Here is a 19,949-nt window from a genome sequence, read left to right as displayed (position 1 = left end):
AAAGTCTCTAATTTGATTTTCCCACTAAGCCAGCCTGGCTTTTTAACAGTTTTGAATGCAACTGAAAAGAGAAAGTGCTTTCAATACAGGCCATTCTTCTCAAAATCTGTTCAGAAACAAAAGAATATGTTAAACAAGTATTGGGATAAATTAGCTCCTCAAGAGAGGTTCAGAATGGATAATAAAAACATATTGAATTAGATGATGGATTTTTGCTGACAAATATATATTTAAGCATTTCTGATGGTGTACAGCTACCACTGTTAGATCAATCTAGAGATGAAAATGACACCTCTAAGTTAGAAAGACTGTAAAAGTCTGTAAGTTTTTAAAGAAATATTTATCCTCTTGTTGTTTGCTGACACACAGACACAATGCCCTTTCACATTACCTATGTTAACTTATTTCTAAATAATTTAACTGAGAAGTTTAATATTAAGTAATGGTTAAATAGAACCTACAGAGTAGGGGACCAAATCCTGGTTGGTTTCTTTCTTTCTTTTTCTTTCTTTCTTTCTTTCTTTCTTTCTTTCTTTCTTTCTTTCTTTCTTTCTTTCTTTCTTTTTTCTTTCCTTCTTCTTCTTCTTCTTCTTAATCATTTTTTTTTAAAAAATCATTTTAAGTTTACTCTTTAATTCTCATCCCCTATTTTCCACATCCCCCACCTGTCTCTCTTCTGGTAACTATCAGCTTGTTCACTATAGTTAAGAGTCTGTTTCTTTGTTTGTCTCTTTCTCTTTCTTCCTTTGCTTATTTGTTTTGTTTCTTAAATTCCACACATGAGTGAAATCATATAGCATATTTCTTTGTTGACTGACATATTTCACCCAGCATTATATTCTCTAGCTCCATCCATGTTGTTGCAAATGGCAAGATTTCATTCCTTTTTATGGCTGAATAATATTCCATTATACACACACACACACGTATATGTATGTATATGTGTATAACACACACACACATCTTCTTTATCCATTCATCTCTCAATGGACACTTGGGGTGCTTCCACATCTAGGCCATTGTAAATAATGCTGCAATAAACATAGAGGTGCATGCATCCCTTTGAATTAGTGTTTTTGTATTTTTGGGGTAATTACCCAGTAGTGTGATTCCTGGGTTATAAGGTAGTTTTCTTTTTAATTTTTTGAGGTGCTCCATACTGTTTTCTACAGCAGCTGCACTGGTTTACATTCCCACCAACAATGTACAAGTGTTCCTTTTTCTCCACATCCTCACCAACACTTGCTTCTGATGTTGTTGACTTCAGCCATTCTGACAGGTGTGAGGGGGTGTCTCATTGTAGTTTTGATTGCCCTGGTGATGAGTGATGTTGAGCATCTTTTCATGTGTCTGTTGACCATCTGTATGTCTTCTTTAGAGAAATGTCTGTTCATGTCTTCTGCCCATTTTTTAATTAGATTATTTGTTTTTTGGATATTGAGCTGTATCAGTTCTTTTCCAATCCTAGTTTCTATTGCAAGCCAAGGCAAACAAATTAATTTAATTTTATTTGAGAATCAGAGAAAATTTGGTTTGTATTTACACTATGACACATTTTAAAGATGAAATGATATTATGCAGTTCTATGTCCTAGAATCTATAATATGATTTGTTTATGTTTTTTCTTTATCTCATTGAGATCCACATTTTAAAATTAAAAAAAAATTTTTTTTATAAAATAGTATTAATCTGGAGCGCTTGGGTGGCTCAGTCGTTAAGTGTCTGCCTTCGGCTCACGGCATGATCCCGGAGTCCTGGGATCGAGCCCCACATCAGTCTCCTCTCCTGGGAGCCTGCTTCTTCCTCTCCCACTCCCCCTGCTTGTGTTCCCTCTCTTGCTGGCTGTCTCTCTCTGTCAAATAAATAAATAAAATCTTTAAAAAAATAGTATTAATCTAAAAGCTTTTAAGTTGTTTGGAGCTTATAAGGATGACTGAGTATTTCTATTTGCTATTTCAAAAAAAAATCTTCTTAGAAAATGATGGAATATAAACATTATCAAATCACCATCCTAATAAAATACTTTGGCAAGTAAAATAGTTTCATTTTTCTTAGTACCAGTATACATTGCAAAAGTTCTATAACCTTCCCCAAATCAGTTATTAGTAGTCAATTTTTAAATTTTAGAGATTATATTGTTAGTGCAAATTCTCCAACTATTCATACCTGAAAATAAGCACACATTGAAAGTGACATATTACTGAAAAGCAGGGTATATAATGGGTGAGAGCACCAGGTACCGGAACGACACTGTCTTGGCTCAGATTCCTGCTCTACCATTTAACAGCTGTATTGCCTTGAGCAGGCTACCAAACCTTCCCGTTCTTTTGTTTCCTCATCTATAAAATGGAAATAATTGTAGTACTTACCGCATAGGGTTGCTGTGAGTTAATGTATGTCAACTACTTAGAATGGGGCCAGCAAACAGGAAGCACACAATAGATATTTACAATTGTTATAAGTTGTTATTATAATTGGAGCCAAACTCCACATATTTGCCTTTCAGGTATTGTGTTGTGCAGGTGCAACATCCACCAGGGCTCTTTAAGCTTAGGTAAACATTGAGACTCACAAGAATTTCATAGTCTACCCTTAGAACCAGTTTGCCCAGAAGGTTTTAGGAAAGGCAATGCATCTTTTCAGGCAACATCAGGCTTTTCTCTCCACAGGAGTTCCTGTAGCAGTAGCTTGCATGGCAGTTCGCACAGGGGTTGGGGAGCTACGCTTTCCCCAGGTGACAGCCCAGGTGCAAAGGGATGAGATCCACATCAATGGGAGTGAGGTTCGCTTCCTGAGTTCCTCATGTAAAACACGTATCTGATAAAGGTCTTGTATCCAGAATATGGGGAGTTAGAATAGTATAGTACAAGACATTCTGGTGTTCTGGCATAATATAGATAAGAAACTTAGAAAATTAAAAGAAGGAATAACTACTTTGCCTTTTTATTACTCTTGGCTGTCAATATCACAATAGGATTTTGAAAAGGGTTTACCAGCAGGGGTTTCACCTTGTAGTTGTGGAGACTTACATCAGAGGTATTTAACATTGATTTTTGTAAAAAGATCCAGGGTTCTGTATATAGTAGTCACATTGACAAAAAGTTGACATTTTATGAAGAAAAAGAAAATATCTTCATTGCTGTTGAACTACCCCTTTTCCATAGCCAAGCGTTATAGACATATCTCTAAGTAGGACTGAACCTTTTGCCTGAAAACATTTTTAGAACTGGACAAATTTGTACTGCAGCCTAACTGAAATCACAGAATACATACCACAAAGTACAGCAGAGACACTAAAATAAAATAAACTAAGATTCCTATAAAATGATAATATTGAGTAGTACTCTTTAGATGGTCATAATTTGGATTGTTTGTTAAATACATTTTACAGTTAGGGTAAGAACTAACTTACTAAACATAACTCTTTATATTTATTTAGATCTTAAAAAATGAGGCAGAACTTACTAATTTATGTTTGGACATAGACAATATTGAGAAACTTACTGTAACGTTAGTAGACAACAAGCACAGTTATTTTAATGCCACACTAGAGTTGTAAGAAAAAGGACAAATCACCAGCATAGGAAGGGTGGCTGTCTTCCTATTTACTGTGGTAAGAGAACAGACTTCCAGTGAATCAGAGCCCTTTCATTTAGGTCAAAATCCTCTTTTAAGAGTTATTTAAAGCCTTGTCCCCTATTATGAAAGAGGGGGTTAGAAAGCTTGAATATACACATTTACATATAACCTTAGGAGTTTTGAAGTCTTAGAAGCCATTTTTGTTCTCAGTTGATACCTTGATCAAGAACACTTCATCTAATCATAGGGAAATTCTACCAGATGTTAGGGAAAGTAGCTCCTTCTATGGTAAACATTTCAAGTTGTGTTTGCCTAGAAGAATATTCAGTTAAGGAAAGTGATTCATCATGGTACGAGAATTATTGGACCTGAGTTTTATCATCTGATTGGTTTACTGTATTGAGCCTTTAGACTATATTAACCTTCTTGTCTTGCACAGGTGCATTTGTGAAATTCAGAAAACTTTGTTCAATAAGTTGAACACAGAGACCCCAAAATGATGCATTGCCCAGCTCAAATTTGCCTTTGTTTCCACAAAGAAGGTTCTGTTGAATACTTCCCTTGAAGGATTTTTCATCAAAGTGGACCTGATAAGAAGATTTATAAAAATTTTGCAGACAGGAAATCGTGCAGTTATTCTCTATGAGTAAGCTTGAGCCACTGCTTGGACCTCAAACAAAATTTGCTACCATTTGTTAGGCTTCTCTGTGCACCCTGCTTGTGTGGCCAGTGATTTGACTAATAGCAGAGCGATGCATCTTAGCGCACATAGCTCTTAGACTTCAAAGATCCTTACAGAATGCCTGACAAGCTTTTGTCATGAAATGACAGTATTCTTGTAGCAATTGTCCTAATCTGTCTGCAAAACTAGTCTTCATGCTCTCCTAGGGGGATAATTTGTCCTATGGTTTTTCTGAGTCACCCAGAGGAGAAGTTTTACTGCAGCCACTTAGAATTTTAAAATAAAAGGCTTTGTCAAAGGCCAGGATAAGAGATCACAATGGCACAGACAGGGCTTTGCTGATTCAATGAAGAAGGAAGACAATCCAGTATCCACATTTTAAGGCATGGATTGAACTTAGACATCCTCTCTAGGCTACTGATTTCTATATATCACTTGTATGGAAAAATCAAAAGGAAATGAAAGAAAATACAGTCTATATATGATAAGATTAGAAAGTCAATTTTTTTGACTGTGAGAGGCAAACTGAGGACTTCAGAGGGGAGGGGGTGGGGGAAGGGGATAGCCTGGTGATGGGTAGTAAGGAGGGCACGTATTGCATGGTGCACTGGGTGTTATACGCAACTAATGAAGCATCAAACTTTACATCGGAATCTGGGGATGTACTGTATGGTGATTAACACAATATAATAAAATAAAATTAAAAAAAAAAAAAGAAACTCAAAAGGAGGAGACATGCATGTGAGAGGACAAGAGGGTAGAAATGCCAAAGCTGCTGGTGAAATCCTGAATGATAACAGGTCTCTAGAACGTTCTTCCATGAAAGACTTTATGGTAGCACCGGGCCCTTGGAGTAAACCAGATATTTTCATGTTTGAGAGAAAAAACTACCAAGGATCCTCAATACTGTTCATATTAAATCTTCATTTAGAAAAATTTTTTCTCCCTATGGTGAGATTGGAAACTACTTTCAGAATCTAACCGGCTCCCAGAGGTTTTGAATAAAAATTGCTAATTATTAAAGGACAGATTTCATCCTCTAATCTGTCCATAGAGGAACATTAATAATGAAGTGCGTTATTCTGTTCAAAGTCTAGTGTTTTTTATTTAAAGTTGTGTACAGATTCAGAAGCTCCAAGTGTTCTCTGAAATACGTGTCAGGGCTTCATGAAATCCTGTTTAAAGTTTGCAAAGCATTTGTCATTCCTGCCACACGTACAGATTTTACATTTCTGGCTTCAATAAGTAAAACGACTTAAAGATGCGTAGTTGCCAAGTACTACTGCCTTTCAATTTACATATTTTTTGGTGTTACCTTTTCAAGGATTTCAGGCTTGGCATATAATGGAGCTAATCAAATTTTCTTCCTAGGAAGCAGCCAGCTAGACCACTGCCCCAGGCACATAACCTCAGCTTACTACTTTCCTTCGCTCATTTATTCTGTATGTGAGATGAGACTCCTTGAGCTGCAAAGGTAGAGTACTCAGGCCACGCAGCTGCTGATGGATTTCAGCAACCACAGAGCCGGTGTTTGAGTCTCAGTCCTGACAGCACACATCACAGAGAGGTGACAGTGGAGGCACATCTTCCTGTGTGAGTTGGCTGGGGATGACAATCTGCCAAACTAAAATAATGGAAGAAACATTAGTTGTATAAAAATGAACCAACTCGGCTTAGCTCTAAGGTGTTTTGCAAAATCTAGGAATATCACTCTACTTCTCCCTGAGATTATTTTTGTGAAAATCCAGAAGACAACATTTAAAAACAAAATCATATGGGAAAACATTTGTTTTAGTACTTTCGTTAGTGCATCTTTATAATTAGACAATTTTGTCAGTCTTCATAAGACACAGAGGAAATGTATTTAATAACAATCAGCTATTTGGCAATCACTATACTAGGTTCTTGACACATATTATTTAACTTTGATAAGCACTTTTTTCTATTAAATATTTTGGGAAACCAGGATGAAAATAGGTAAATGATTTGCCCAAGTTCTAAGGCAGACCTGGAATTTAAACCCAACTTTATTTGACTGAAAAGACTTGACTTTATCTACTTTAACACACTGCATGATAGGTTTAAAAGTTCTGTGTTTAAAAACAGAGACACTTTTAAGTGGAATTATTTGGGAAGTGTTCATGAAAGTAAATGGTATACACGCATGTGTACACCCGTATGTGCTGTATGTGTGTGAATTATTTATCTGAAACTATAAATTCCCTGAAAGGAAGAATTTTCAGTTCCTATTCTTATAAAGCAACTTACACATACAAGTGCTTTTATCGTGGATAGTCATATTTTAAAGAAAAAGCTTAGGATTCCCCCTTGGAAATAGGGAGATTCATTACAAAGAAAGCAGCGACCATCTCTGGACCTGGACCTTCTAATATTATCTAGAAGTTATAGAATCCATTTCACTGAAAACCAAGAGATGGAAATTAATCTCTTTAAAATATCATTCCAGAAGATAGAATGTGAATTTATTTATGCATCAGATAGATAAAAGATAAATTTAGGTAGATGGATTAATGTAGATAATTTATATAGATACATAAAATGGAGACTAATTCATTTCTGGGGTGAAAACAAAGTGGAACATTTCAGTTTCTGTAACATTAAATTTCTTTAAATTTCTGATTGCATTCTTGAATAATAGCTCTTTTTTTCCTCCTCCAGTTGGACAGTGTCACCTCCCTGATCCAAGCAGCCAAAAATTTAATGAATGCTGTGGTGCAAACAGTGAAAATGTCCTACATTGCCTCGACCAAGATCATCCGAATTCAGAGTCCTGCTGGGCCCCGGCACCCAGTTGTGATGTGGAGAATGAAGGCTCCGGCAAAAAAGCCCTTGATTAAAAGAGAGAAGCCAGAGGAAACCTGTGCAGCTGTCAGACGAGGCTCAGCAAAGAAAAAAATCCACCCAGTGCAAGTCATGAGTGAATTTAGAGGAAGGCATGTCTACTGAACCCACTATTCTACTCTAGTGTCTGTATTACACAGTCTTGGCGAAACACCGTGCTTTAATTTTACACTTAATTAATTCTGTAAGTTCACTAACTTTTAGAATTTAATGCACAAATAATGTAAAACACTGGAGACAACATATATTTGGGATCATGTCATTGTCATGTCTGTCTGGCCAGCACCTAATAAGTACGCAATACATGCTTGTTGAATGAGTGAACCTTTTAGGTGTCATCCAGCCTTTCCTGTCACACAGTATCTTACATTAGTTACCAAATGAACACCGGGGGCGCAAGTGAGTCCTGTTCATCTCTAAAAGCTTAAGTACACTCACCTTATCATTTTGAATTAAAACATGGACATGAACTCTTGACTTGCTTTTCAATGAAAGCAAAAAACTTCATAAAATATTTCTCTATATTTTCTTTACCTGACCTAACCTGACAGACGTGTGTGAATCTCCTGATACCTAGAGACTGAATTTTTTTTCAATCTCTAGATATATCTATCATCAATTGATTAGGCTAACATCAGAAACTAACCAGGCTCAGCAGTCAAGTTCAGCCTTGATTATTAATGAAGCATTTTTTTAAACATTATAAAGATTACAGTGAGTTTTGATGCCACTAATGCACCTTTTAAGTTTCCATAGTGTTCAGCAGTTCTGCACATCGAGGGTTAGGTTTAAATGGGTCCACCAGAATACATATATGGAGGAAGAGTTACGACCCCTTGGGGCAATGGGACACCTAACTCTATTCTTGAGTGAGTTATGGCAACGGAAGTAGAAGGAGTTCTGCGTGACTCTAACAATCCATTTGTATTAGCTTGCAGTTGTAATTAAAAGGGAGAGGCCAGTTTGAAAAACCTTTTGGAGTTGAGTAAAATACAACTGCACAAAATGTGTCATTGAACTAGGAAGTAGAGGTAATGGCAAAGAAGCTGAGGTGATTTTAATAACATTATTTAAAATAAAAGTCATTGAGGTTATTTTATAATTCCAGTCACTGTACTCATCCTTACCTAAGTTCATGAAGGACTTCATAATAGTCTTAGGGTCTAGTGCATTGCCCCTCCCCTGCTCTCTCCCAATCTCTCTCTCTCTCCCTGCCCTGCCCCTCCCTCTTTGGAGGAGTTAAGTTTCATTGTTTCTCACACATGGAGCTCCCATTCACAAGATTACAAACAGGCATTCCTTACTCTACTTTATCAAAATTATACTATAATTGTAACTTCACTTCATACAACATTGCCATTAATGAGTTGTCTCAACAACTATGTCATCTTAGTTTGATGAAGTAAAATTCAAACATGCAACATCAGCTGATACCAGGAGGACCAGTTTAGATAAAAGAATGTGTGAAACATAGAATGCATAAAGTTGGAAGTATGATATGTATGGTACTTTGAGCAAAATGGTGTAGGAAAAGGATTTATTTAGTAGATCATCATCAATTATGTGGAAAGTGCTAACTTTTTATTGTAATGAATTATTTTATTCTTCTAAAATGCTGAGTTGCTTGGCTCAGCATATAAACATCTTAGGAGGTGAAAGCCATATGTCCTCCCTGCCTTGCACTCTGTACTGGCCCACAGTAATTATTCAGGACAGGGTCCACTCCCTAAAAGAGAAAGCAGTGCAGAAAGGAACTAGGGACTCCAGATATTTCTATTTTCCAGAACTATCTAGATAATTAAAAGCAAAAAAAAGGGAGTTCCTTTTGTTGAAATGCTACTCTCATTTTCTTCCAAGAGTAGATATTACAAGAGTGACATCTATGACCATACTTCTCTCAGACAGAAGTATGAATTTATAACTTAGTTGAGAAAATAGATTTTAAAAATATCACTCAACTACTAGCTGTATATCTTAGTTCCTAAAGCCACAAGGTCAAGAATCGTAAGTCTCACTTAGAAAAACTAATGTCTGTGTGATCCTATGTTAGTTTTCCATAGGTTGGAATTTAGAATCCAGGACTGATGCCAAAAGAACAGAAATACCTTGAAATTATACAATTACCAAATAACCTCTATATCTTAAAAAAAATGACCCTTTACCCAGAATGAGCTATGAACAAGGCCTCTTCTTCAAAGTAGGTAGAATTCCAGTGTAGCTCAAAGCAAATAACTATAAGTTAACAAAACTTAATTAAAAATACAACTTGGAGACTGTCCCAGGAGTAAAGTCCACTGTAGTAATCAAAGATGCACTAAGAACAAGATGCATAGAGCTGGAAATGTTATCTGTCCACCCGAGTGAATTCCCTCAGTGCACAGCATTTTGAGACTTAGTTCGATTCAAACCACTAATAAGGGCTTATACGTGAAAAAAACTAGCAGCAAATATATTAACAAATGTTTGTGCTAAAAAGCATAGTTAAACGAACCTCATCAGAAAATATGAACGTACTATGTATATTTATATGTAAGCCCTTCTTCTGTGGGGGAATGGCAGAAATTTCTAAATGAGAGTGACAGGTTGGTGGCCCATCCATGCACCTTTTGAAACCACATCACAGATTGGTGCTTCTTCTGATAATACATTTGCTTTCACTTGCTAATCAAGATTCACTTTTTTGTGTGTGTATGAAATCGGTTTATGTTAATTTATGTAGGAAAAAAAATCTCTGAGAGGGAGGAGAGGGCTTATGCCACCTACAAGGATAGTTCCACTCTTAGTCACCGACATCGCAGTCAAACAACAGACTGGAATCAAAATGATAACTTAAAAAATATCCGTGAAATCATAATCCAGTAAAGATTCTTTTAATTAGAAAAACTGGAAGGTTTTTATCAAACAAGAAGAATGAGAAATATAAATATCTCCCTTTTCCTTATCACAAGTGGAAATATTTGTTTCTAATGGAATTTCTGGGTACAACTCAATGAATGAGTCAGGAAAAGAATTCAAACCCTAAATTCCTAAGGTAATTTGTTAATGATCCCCTTTCTGTTTATCTTAGGACATGAGTGACAATAATGAATATTAGAAAATATAATATTCTTAATTATGCCCTCTGGCCTTTTCAAATCTCTTAATTTATCAATATCCATATAACATATGTGCCCCATCAAATGCCCTGTATGTAAGGGTTAAGGACTCCATAGTTACGCAGAAAGGCTCACTTTTTCAGTCTGGCATTTTGGGCACACTTACCAGCTTCAAAGGAGGTCAGTTTTCAAGTCATACTACAGCAAAATAAAATTATGAACGTGGAGATAAATGCCCAATTTGAGCCTCAGACCCAATAATTGGTGTTCCTCACATTCAGTATTGAGTGGCTGAAAAAAATTAATGTATGACACCAGAGAAAAAATTTTCAGTGGCTTTCTAACCTTTCATTTTCAAGGTGGTCTTTTTATCACCCATCCCTGGGCTAAGGATCCTTCTATTAACTGCTGACAGTTCTCTCCCAGATTGATGCAGTCAAGGCTGCTCATCCCAATTATGCCCAGTTAATGTCCTTTTCTCTTGGTTCATGTACCAAAAATGCCCCTCTCCTATCTCTCATCTCTGTAGGTGTCTACCCCACATAGTAATTGATTAATATAGTCTATAGCATTAAAATGATAAATTTTAATTCCCAGCAGTATTATTTCTTGCCCCCCATCCTTTTTTTCTAATCCAGAAAACATTTTTACCCTTTTTGGTATCAAGTGCACACTTCCTGATATGGATGGAGGTTCCCATGGATACAGATTTCTGTAGAGTGGCAGAATGAGTGGAATAAGATCTGAGACTTTTCCCAGTGATATTTACCATTCTCCAGTGAATTCATTGCAGAATTGCTATCCTCTTGCAGTACTATCGTAAGTCATTCTGTAGGTCAGCAAAGTAGGCACCAGAATATCAAGTCGAATGAAATCTGTACTTTGTTTTGTCAGCCTATCTTTTGCCAAGACAGCCTGCCTATTGCATATTTAGGAATCAGATAACCATTTTTCTGTTTGGATAATCAGAAATATTTGTTTGACTTGACCAGAAAATTTAGGGTCATCCAGTTAAAAGATTATAACTTGCATATTATTTCAAAAATTCAAATAAACTAGGAAAATTTCTGCAACCTGAGAAATTTCTATTTCTATTTCATTTGTATATTACATATCCAGAAACAACACTTACTCATATGAAAACCCTGTAGCATTTTTTTGTCATAACTCTCTTTCCATATTGTTATGATACCTTTAGTATTAGTATTTGGCATGTTACTACCAAAAAAAAAAAAAAACAGTGTTAATGACAGAAGCATCTACATATAAAATTTTCATTTTGGCCCCTTGGGTCTATTAGGAAAGAAAATGTGGACATTATTAAAACCAGGTGTATGTAACTAAAGTTGTCTTAATCAAGGCTATAACACTATCCTATATATATACAAGAGAGAAAAAAAGATAATTAAAATTTTAAATATTTTTTGCCATTTTTAATCAATTCACATGAACGAGAGATTTTTCTTTTAAATCAAAAGAAACAATAGTTTACAACAGTCATCATTTTACATGTGAATTTCTCCCCCTATCAGCATAGATAGGATCTATTCCTGAACACTTCAAAAGAAGATAATTAATACTATTTGAGAGAACCATTTCCAAACGGAACCCAACCTTCCCAGAATCCTGTCTATGGCAATAGCTGGTTTGTAGGGCGGGCCTCTACGTAGATCCTAGGATGGGATGTTTCATGACTGCAAGCTGGCTTATTGCATCCAAAAGTCCCCATTGGTTTTATGGGAACAAATCACTAGGACCGCCTTTCAAAAAGAGTTTGACAAGTTGGAGAGTAAAAGCAGCATATACGGAGGAGTTCTAAAGGGATGTGAATAAGAAAGTGACAGAGGCAGGAGAGGGAATAAGAAAAGTCGTTGCAGAAGCAGATAACTTATAGCCAAAGGGAGGAGGAGTTTTTGGTTCTATGAAGATTAGGCAGCCTCCTGAGGAATATTTTAAGGATAGAATAGAGTACTTGTCTTTGGTGGTTTGGGTGAAGTCATGGCAGAGGCAGGAGGATGAACTATGTAATTTTTGGGGATGATTTAGTGATATTGTCTGCAAGATGAGAAATGGAAATTCTAGGCTGCTGAGGGGTGAAATTGTTCCCAATATCAGAGCTCCTTAGGATAATCACACGATGTATTTAACAAATATTTGTTGAGCAACTGTGACCTTCTTCTGGGCACTGCTCTAGGTTCTTAGGATACACCAGGCAACAAAACGAACAGTGGTTCTATCCCATGTGCCAACTCTGCATTAAATGCTATTACCTTATTTAATTCTCTTAATAATCCTATGGGATAAACATTGTTACCTCCATTCCATAGATAAGGAAACTGAGGCTAACACAGGGTAAGAATCTTGCTTAAAAAATCCATTGTCTTTAAAATTTCTTTTGTTGCACTCCAGAGTCTGAACTTTAGCCATTATACCATCCAGACATCCTGAAAAAAAGGATTGGGTTTTTCAGTTTAGAATGAAATACACATTTCAAATGCTGGCTGCTCCTTGTATAAGGGCAAAGAGATGGAGACTTTAAAAAATCATCATCAGTCTGTAACTACAGATTTAAAGCAAATAAAAGGCAGAAACATAAGTAATAGGTGCATATTCTCACCTCTAATAATCTGAAATAGAGTACAGAGATATGAGGAATGACTGTTTCATCTATATGATCTGAAATAGGATGAAGACCCTTGACAAATTACTTTTACTATTATAGAGGAGACTTTGGTTTTGACCCATCTTCAGCATTGCTGGTTGGAAAACATTTGTTGCCACCATATCTTTCCTATTTCACTGCTAATGTGTGCCTGTGTGTTTAAAGTTATGGATTCCAAGGGATCATTGTACAGGGATTATTGAAATAAGATAAAGTTTCTTTGTATTCCAAACTGATCCAAACTATAGAAAATGTATGTTTCCTTCTTTATGGAGGTCATAAATGTATATGGTATGTATGTGCCTTGTCTTCAGGTAAATTTAGTCCTTTAACTCTATGTGGTCCTTCTTCCTACAGCCAACTGAAGGCTGGACTCTTCTTTTAGCCCTGTTGTTGTTGGGAGTTAAATGACTTTCTGATATTTCTTAAAGGGGACCCACAGGTATTTCTTCAAACTGAGAATGTGTTTATTTGGAGTCTTCACTATTGGGCTCCTGGCAGTCATGATGATTCTTGTTCCCAACTGTAAGAAAAAGAAACTCTCAGGAAGGAATTTCTCTTTGAAAAAGGCTCAGTTTTCTAACAATCATGTCTCGCATTCTCTTCAATGGAGGACATTTACAAAAGCCACATAAATGGTAGTAGCAGAACAGTCCCGTGTTTTCCTTTCAAATGAGCTATTTTCTAGTTTTAAACTTTTCTTTCCTTTGCATTTTCAAGAAGAATGCTTATTTTTAGTTCTGGTTATTTGAACTTGAAGGTATGTAGCATCTATTTAAACATTTTAAAGCCCCCTTTCAATAATTACATCAATAATTCAAAGACTGCAGATAGCTTTTATTTTCAATTTAGACAACCATGTATTACACAGTGCCAAGCCAAACCTTGTCAGTCCCATCAGTCAGTTTGTGATCTTTGTGAATTATCTGAACCTCTCTGTGGTATTCACCAAGAGTCTAACTTAGACAGATAGGTTCTCTTAACCTACGCTTCTGACATCAAATTTGCACTGGAATGTTTATTAATAAAGCAAAGGGGCAAGTCTGAGATGTTAGTCCATGCTCTCAGTTAGAACTTTCCTTCTTCCCGAGGCTTTAAACATAAAATTGATTTTAAAAATACCGTTAAAGATAGTGTTCCATTGCTTGCCAAATCTTAGGCTTATCTGTGTTTTTCTGTGTTGGTATACAGTGCGTCCATAGGGATATAAATATGAGAATTGCACCAACTGTCTTACAGGGTTAGGCTGTGTGTCTTACTAGTTTTGAAATTTTTCCTTGTGTGATACAATCCCTCCAAAGAAAATGTCATTGGACCTAAATGTTAGCATAATGGTTTTTCTTCCATAGCTGTGGCTAACCAGTCCCTGAAAACAGAAGTAGACATATGTTACACCCAATTTAGTACCTAATAGTTGGGACTTAAAATTTTCTTGGGGAAGTTGCTGATTAAATATTAGTTAAAATTTCATGAAAGATCTCCAGTGCCCCTGCCTTCCATTTTGATTATGTTTTAGTTTGATCGTGACTTGGCCAAAAAAAACCCAAAAAACAAAAAACAAAAACCTCTTACTTTACCTTATGTACTTTCACAAGCAGCAACTTTGGCAATTTAAACTTAGTGACATTTCTGAAGGTAATATGCACATTATAATTCAAGATGAAGGGCAGATTTAGACTAAGATTGTTTGAAGTGAAATAAAAGGAAGCAAAAATAATAGTCATGCTTATTGCAGCAATGTCTTGAGAGCTGAAGTTTAGTGGCATTTGAGATGTTTCAAACTATCTTGTTTATACATCTTACCCTGCTGTTCAGAAGGCAGAGTGGGGTTGAATGAACCACCATAGTCATGGCCAATTTGAAGCAGTTTTATGGTTTGAATATAGATAAACTTTGGCAAAACCACATGTGGATCTTCCAGATCCATATTTATCCTTAAAGTCAATTTCAGCAATTAAGAAAAATGAATTATTTATCCAAGAACAGAAAAAGCTCTTTACTATCCTCATGACGTTGACACAGAAGCCCAAATACTCCTTGTTTGAGATTCTGCATGCCTTTTGCGCTTCACTGAATCAACGAAATTTTTCTTTCATTTTGTTCTCAATTGAATAATTTCACACACGTAACATTGGGTTTGTTTTGAAGTTATGTAGCAGCATTTGAAACGGTATTTTAATTTCAACTCATGTCACTCTATAGTTTATTAATAATGTACTCAATTGATAATTAAGCCATGTTTGTTAAAGTAATAAAAATTTGTTATGCATTCGGCATTCATCTTTGTTGCTATGTGTCTTAGACGGGCCAAGAAAGGGTTAATGAATTGCTGAATCATCTAACCGTGAGCTTCTAGGTATCACCTTGTTCCCACTCACCTTCAGTCACACATGCCACAGTTCGAGGGGTACTTTTACAAACTACGGCGTATACACCAAGTCACATGCACCATATCTCAGAGAATTAGTTCTTGGTTTAAATGGGCTTTTTTGCTCAACATGGACATTTGGCTTTTGACCTTCATACTCATGTCTATGTAGTTGAAAACTGTTCTCTAGCTTAGAACTTTATGAAAATGGCCAATAATTTTTTCTGAGGCTGCCCGAACACATCCTCCCTAGTCAGCATAGAATACCATTGGCTCTACTAATGTTTCTGCATCTGAATATTGGCAGTTTCTGCACATCCATCGCGGCTTCTTCATCTCTACACTGGTGAAAATCCACTGTCAGTTTGAATCCTACAGGGAGAGTCTCTGGATACCCTTCTGGGACTTGCACATGGTCGTTGCCTGCTCTGAGACATCATTTCCTTCCTTCAGGGCCTGACTACTTCCGAACGCTGACTGCTACGTCTAAGTCTGTTTCCTTGCTTCCTCAAAATGCAGTCTGCAAGGGTAGAGTATCACTTAGTTCCCCTCATTCAGTTGTGCCAGACATTGGCCACCTCTTTGTTAACGAAAATGCCAGCATGAGATTGCCTCCTGGGCCCTGGGAGCCCTATTTGCTCTGACAGCAGCATTCTCTCCACCTTGATCTGTTTGTCACGCCCGCTCTGGGGGTGGAAGTGGAACTAAAAGCACTCTTGGCAAGAAGAGTCTGTACCTGCCTGGAGGCTGAGCTGATGTTCTGACATTTCCTGGGCAACACCATTAAACATTTCATCCAGGAGCAGTAACTCAGAGATTTAACTTCTAGTCATCACATGTCCAATATCCTGTGGCTTGTGAGGGAAAAGCTACTGTTGTCCTTCATTGTCATGGAATTCTGGCTTCCTATCCTGTCTGAATCCCTTGTTTTGGGAGAGGAGGAGAGGTTCCTTGAGGTACAGGTCCAGGGAAAGGAGTTCCATAGAGGCAACGGCTAGTGTCAAACCCAAAGGAGACGGCAAGGGGAAGGGTCTGGGGAGAGCAGATCACACCCGGATTTATACCAAATTGCCCTTTGTCCCTGTGAATCCCCTTTAAAGTCTGGAGGCCTGATCTGCTACTCTCAGCTCCACAGAGAAGTGGATGGAACCCCTTCTCTCCTGCCATCTTTCCAAGCTGCTCATTATTCCCTCTAGTTGTTGTTGGTGACAGGCATAAGGTGTGCAGGTAAAGTCTACAGGTCATCCTTTGTAACAGCAGGAAAGACAAATCCCAAGGGACAAGAGTGGGCTGTCCTCCTGAAGGCAGACCTAAAATCCTCACTTGCAGGCATGGTTTCAAAGCAGGTGTGGGCAGAGAATGAGAAAAGGATCCTTGTTGTTTTATTCAGCTTCAGAGGAAGCCTCTGTGATAGTGCTGGAGATCCACAGTTGGGTTCTGCAATGTCTCCATCTTCCATTAAATACTCATAGCATGCCCCATCCACTGAGCTAATAAGCCATTGTGCCCCTAGTCACTCTGGGGCTTGTTGCCCTGGGTGCTAAATTTCAAGACTCTAATGCTGTACCAGAAAAATGTTTTGAATTCCTTAGGTCTATTATTCTCTAAAATCTTTGGAGCAAAGAACATACCATGCTCAGTTTTGCGTCTCTGACCCTGGCACAGTGATTGACATAGGAATAGCTCAACTCATTTTTAGAAGAAATGAACAAATTCATAAATAAGTTTATTTCAAATGAATGAATGCAGAAATCCACACATCTGTGTTTCAGATCCTCTCTGAACTCTCTAATCTGAAATTCTGAGAGTTTGTTAATTCTCAATATCTGTTTGCAGAGACAGTAATGAGTGTCAGGGACAGGATTTGAAAACTCCCGATTCTCCTGGCCAGTCTTCCAAAACCATCACCATCACCACCGCCTTAGATAAAGGAGAGTCACTGATGAGAAAAAGCCAACGGATGGTTTTCAGTCATTTGTTTATTAAACAGCCAAAAATATTTCTTGGGGAACTGTTATATGCAAAAGTTTATCAGTGATAGAAAAAAGCATGAATGTTTTGGAATTGAGATTTGGGATCATCAAGATAGTTAAAGTAAATAGCAGAGGAAAGGAAACAAAATTGCAGCTCTTGGCTATCCCACCCCCGGTTCCCACCCCCGGTGCAGGAAAGCATGTAAGTTTCAGGATTCAAGTGGCAGAAGGGGGCAGTGGGCTCTGTAGAGGCCTTAATAGAAGAGCAGGGTTTATCAGATTGGAGAAAGATAATGTTCCAGGGAGATAGGCAAGCGCCAAGTCATAAAGGCAGGAATAAGCATGCCATGTGTGGGGATTAACTGGCTAAAATGAAGTGAACAAAAGGGCCACAGTAGGATGGAGCTCAAAAAGATAAGAGTGGGTTCCATCACAGAGGATCTCAATGTCAGGCTAAGTGTTAAGGCTGCCATTTAGGGAAATCAGTTGCAATAGTCCTGTATGATATAAACAAACTCATGGGTGAAATTACAGATATAAGAATTTTAAAACTAATTTTGAAATAAACTATAAAGTATCAAACACATGTCATCACAAGTATAAGGTGCTTCCTGAAGTTTGGATACGTTTTCATCCTACTATTTCATGTATGTGTTAATTTTAATAAATTATAAAATATTTTACTATATAGGCAATTTCATTTTCCTGTCAAATAATGATGGTCAAGTGGGTGGCACCATGTTTATCCTATGGCTTCACATGCCCTCTGAAATCCTGGGGATGACCGTATCTGATTGGAGAAAAGCAGGAAGAGCCCAGATATATGACTCTTATTGGGTGGCGAGATGGCAGCTTGGTCAGCAGCCCAGGCTCTGGGGTCACCTTGCCTGGTGTGCATCCTGCCTCTGTCACTTTCAACACCAGCCTTCTTGAACAAGTTGCTTAAACATTCATTATCTCAAAATTCTCATTTGTAAAACAGAGGTGACATTTCAGAGTTCAATTAACAAAATAAGGATCTGTTTTGTAATAAGATTTAATGAAGTAAGACAGAACCTACCACACAGGATTATTATCAATTTTGAATGAATCAATGTACATAAAATACTTTGAATGGCGTTTGGAACATGGTAAGCAGCATAAAATTTAACCATGATTATTAGATACACAGTTTACAAGCTTCAAGATTAAAACACACAGAACAGACTTCTGAAAGTTCTTTCATAGGAGAACAGGGAGAAACAAATGCCTGGGGCAGGAGAGCATGAGCAAGTCAGGGAATGGCAGAGAGTAGCCAACTCATATTAATTCAGACAGGTACTGAACACCCATGGGTTGGGCATTCTTGTAGGTACTAGGGCTGCAGCAGTCAATAAAAACAATCCTTCCTCTTAAAGACTTTAGAGACTTGCAGAGGAGATAGAAGTTAATTAGGTAAGTGTCCAAATGTATAAATTTGTATATTTGATAATTGACACAAAGGAGAGGCAGATGGGTGCCATGAGCCTAAAATTAAGGGCTCTGGCCTAATTGGGGAAATCTGAAAAGGCTGGTCTGAGGAGGTGAGACTTAAGCTGAAATCAGAGGAATGAGCAGTAGTTCACCAGATGCAGCGGGATGGGAAGAGGGTCATAAGCAGAGTTAATAGCATGTGCAGATCTCCTGTGGGACAGCGAATCCAGCACACTGGATTCTGGAAGCAGGTTGGTGGAGAACACGAAAGTAGGCCTGGCAAGAGAGGAAGTCAAAGAAGAAGCCAGGTACCAGTTGGCCCTGGTGGAGAAGATGTTCCAGGGACCACACAATTCCTGCCTTCATAATTCCTTCAAAGGGCAAGCAGGGCAAGAGACAGTAACCTCAAGTCTCCTCAAGGCAGCTTGGCCACTGCTTAGAAACCTCCAACCACCCCAGGCCTTTCCTCCCTCATGCCAGCCTGACATATTCTTCTCCAGAAGGGAAACAAAGCCCTTAAATTGCATATTTATGAATGAATAAAGTACATGGGCTTTTTGCTACTCATTTTGTGGAATATGGCAGAAATCATTCAAATAGAGCAAGAGACACAACTCCTTGGCTACAAATTGTATGAGGTGGGTCCTCACAGCCTCTGCTTTGGTCTCCTTTCTTTGTTCAAACCTCTGTCCTGTCCGTACGAGCTCCTCTGCTCATCCCAGAGCAAGGGCTCTCCAGCTCTTGTCGGTGGGCTAGAAACATGATTTCCAGTTCCTTTGTGGAAAAAATGTATCAGAATTAATTGCGATTATGCACACAAAATATTTAGTGCAGTGTCTGGTCCATAGTAACCATGCAATGAAAAGCAACATGATTGAAAAATATACATTATAATATATATGGAATGTGTGTGTGTGTGTGTGCATCCTCCATACACCTATTTTGTCCTCTTCAACTTTGCTAAGATCTCTTCTTGCTTGGGTAAAGTAGAGTTGTATATCCCTAAGCAGGGCTTCCAAAGTTATTGTGATCAACATCCCTTTGCACATAATCTATTCAATCAAAACACCTCTAAAATGGAGTCCAAGTTGTAGGTGACCTTTGATGAGAACCTGAAAAGCAAAATTATTTTGTTATCAGTGAATAGTTGATATCTCACTCATCTGTTTCCTCTGCTGCCAAGTTATCTTCTTTCTATGTTCACTTAAAAAAATGTGGTAATAGGTAGCATTGTTATCCTCATTAGCACATCTCATCATCACCATCATTGTCGACG

General features: G+C 37.6%; 1 protein-coding gene across 3 annotated transcripts in view; it reads left to right on the top strand.

Annotated features, from left to right (window-relative positions):
* CTNNA3 (catenin alpha 3) overlaps nt 1-15,154 on the top strand; it is a 1,722,523-nt gene extending 1,707,369 nt beyond the window's left edge. For all 3 annotated transcript variants that reach the window (XM_034662590.1, XM_034662589.1, XM_034662591.1), the window contains one exon: nt 6,941-15,154. In XM_034662590.1, the coding sequence (XP_034518481.1) occupies nt 6,941-7,228 (288 nt within the window). In that variant the 3' untranslated portion in view covers nt 7,229-15,154. The remainder of the gene's footprint in view (nt 1-6,940) is intronic.
* Nucleotides 15,155-19,949: the final 4,795 nt, after the last annotated feature.

This window comes from Ailuropoda melanoleuca, chromosome 6 (assembly GCF_002007445.2).
Source record: "Ailuropoda melanoleuca isolate Jingjing chromosome 6, ASM200744v2, whole genome shotgun sequence".
NCBI lineage: Eukaryota > Metazoa > Chordata > Mammalia > Carnivora > Ursidae > Ailuropoda > Ailuropoda melanoleuca.
Note: the sequence above shows the minus strand (reverse complement) of the source record. Positions and strands in the feature narration are given on the sequence as shown.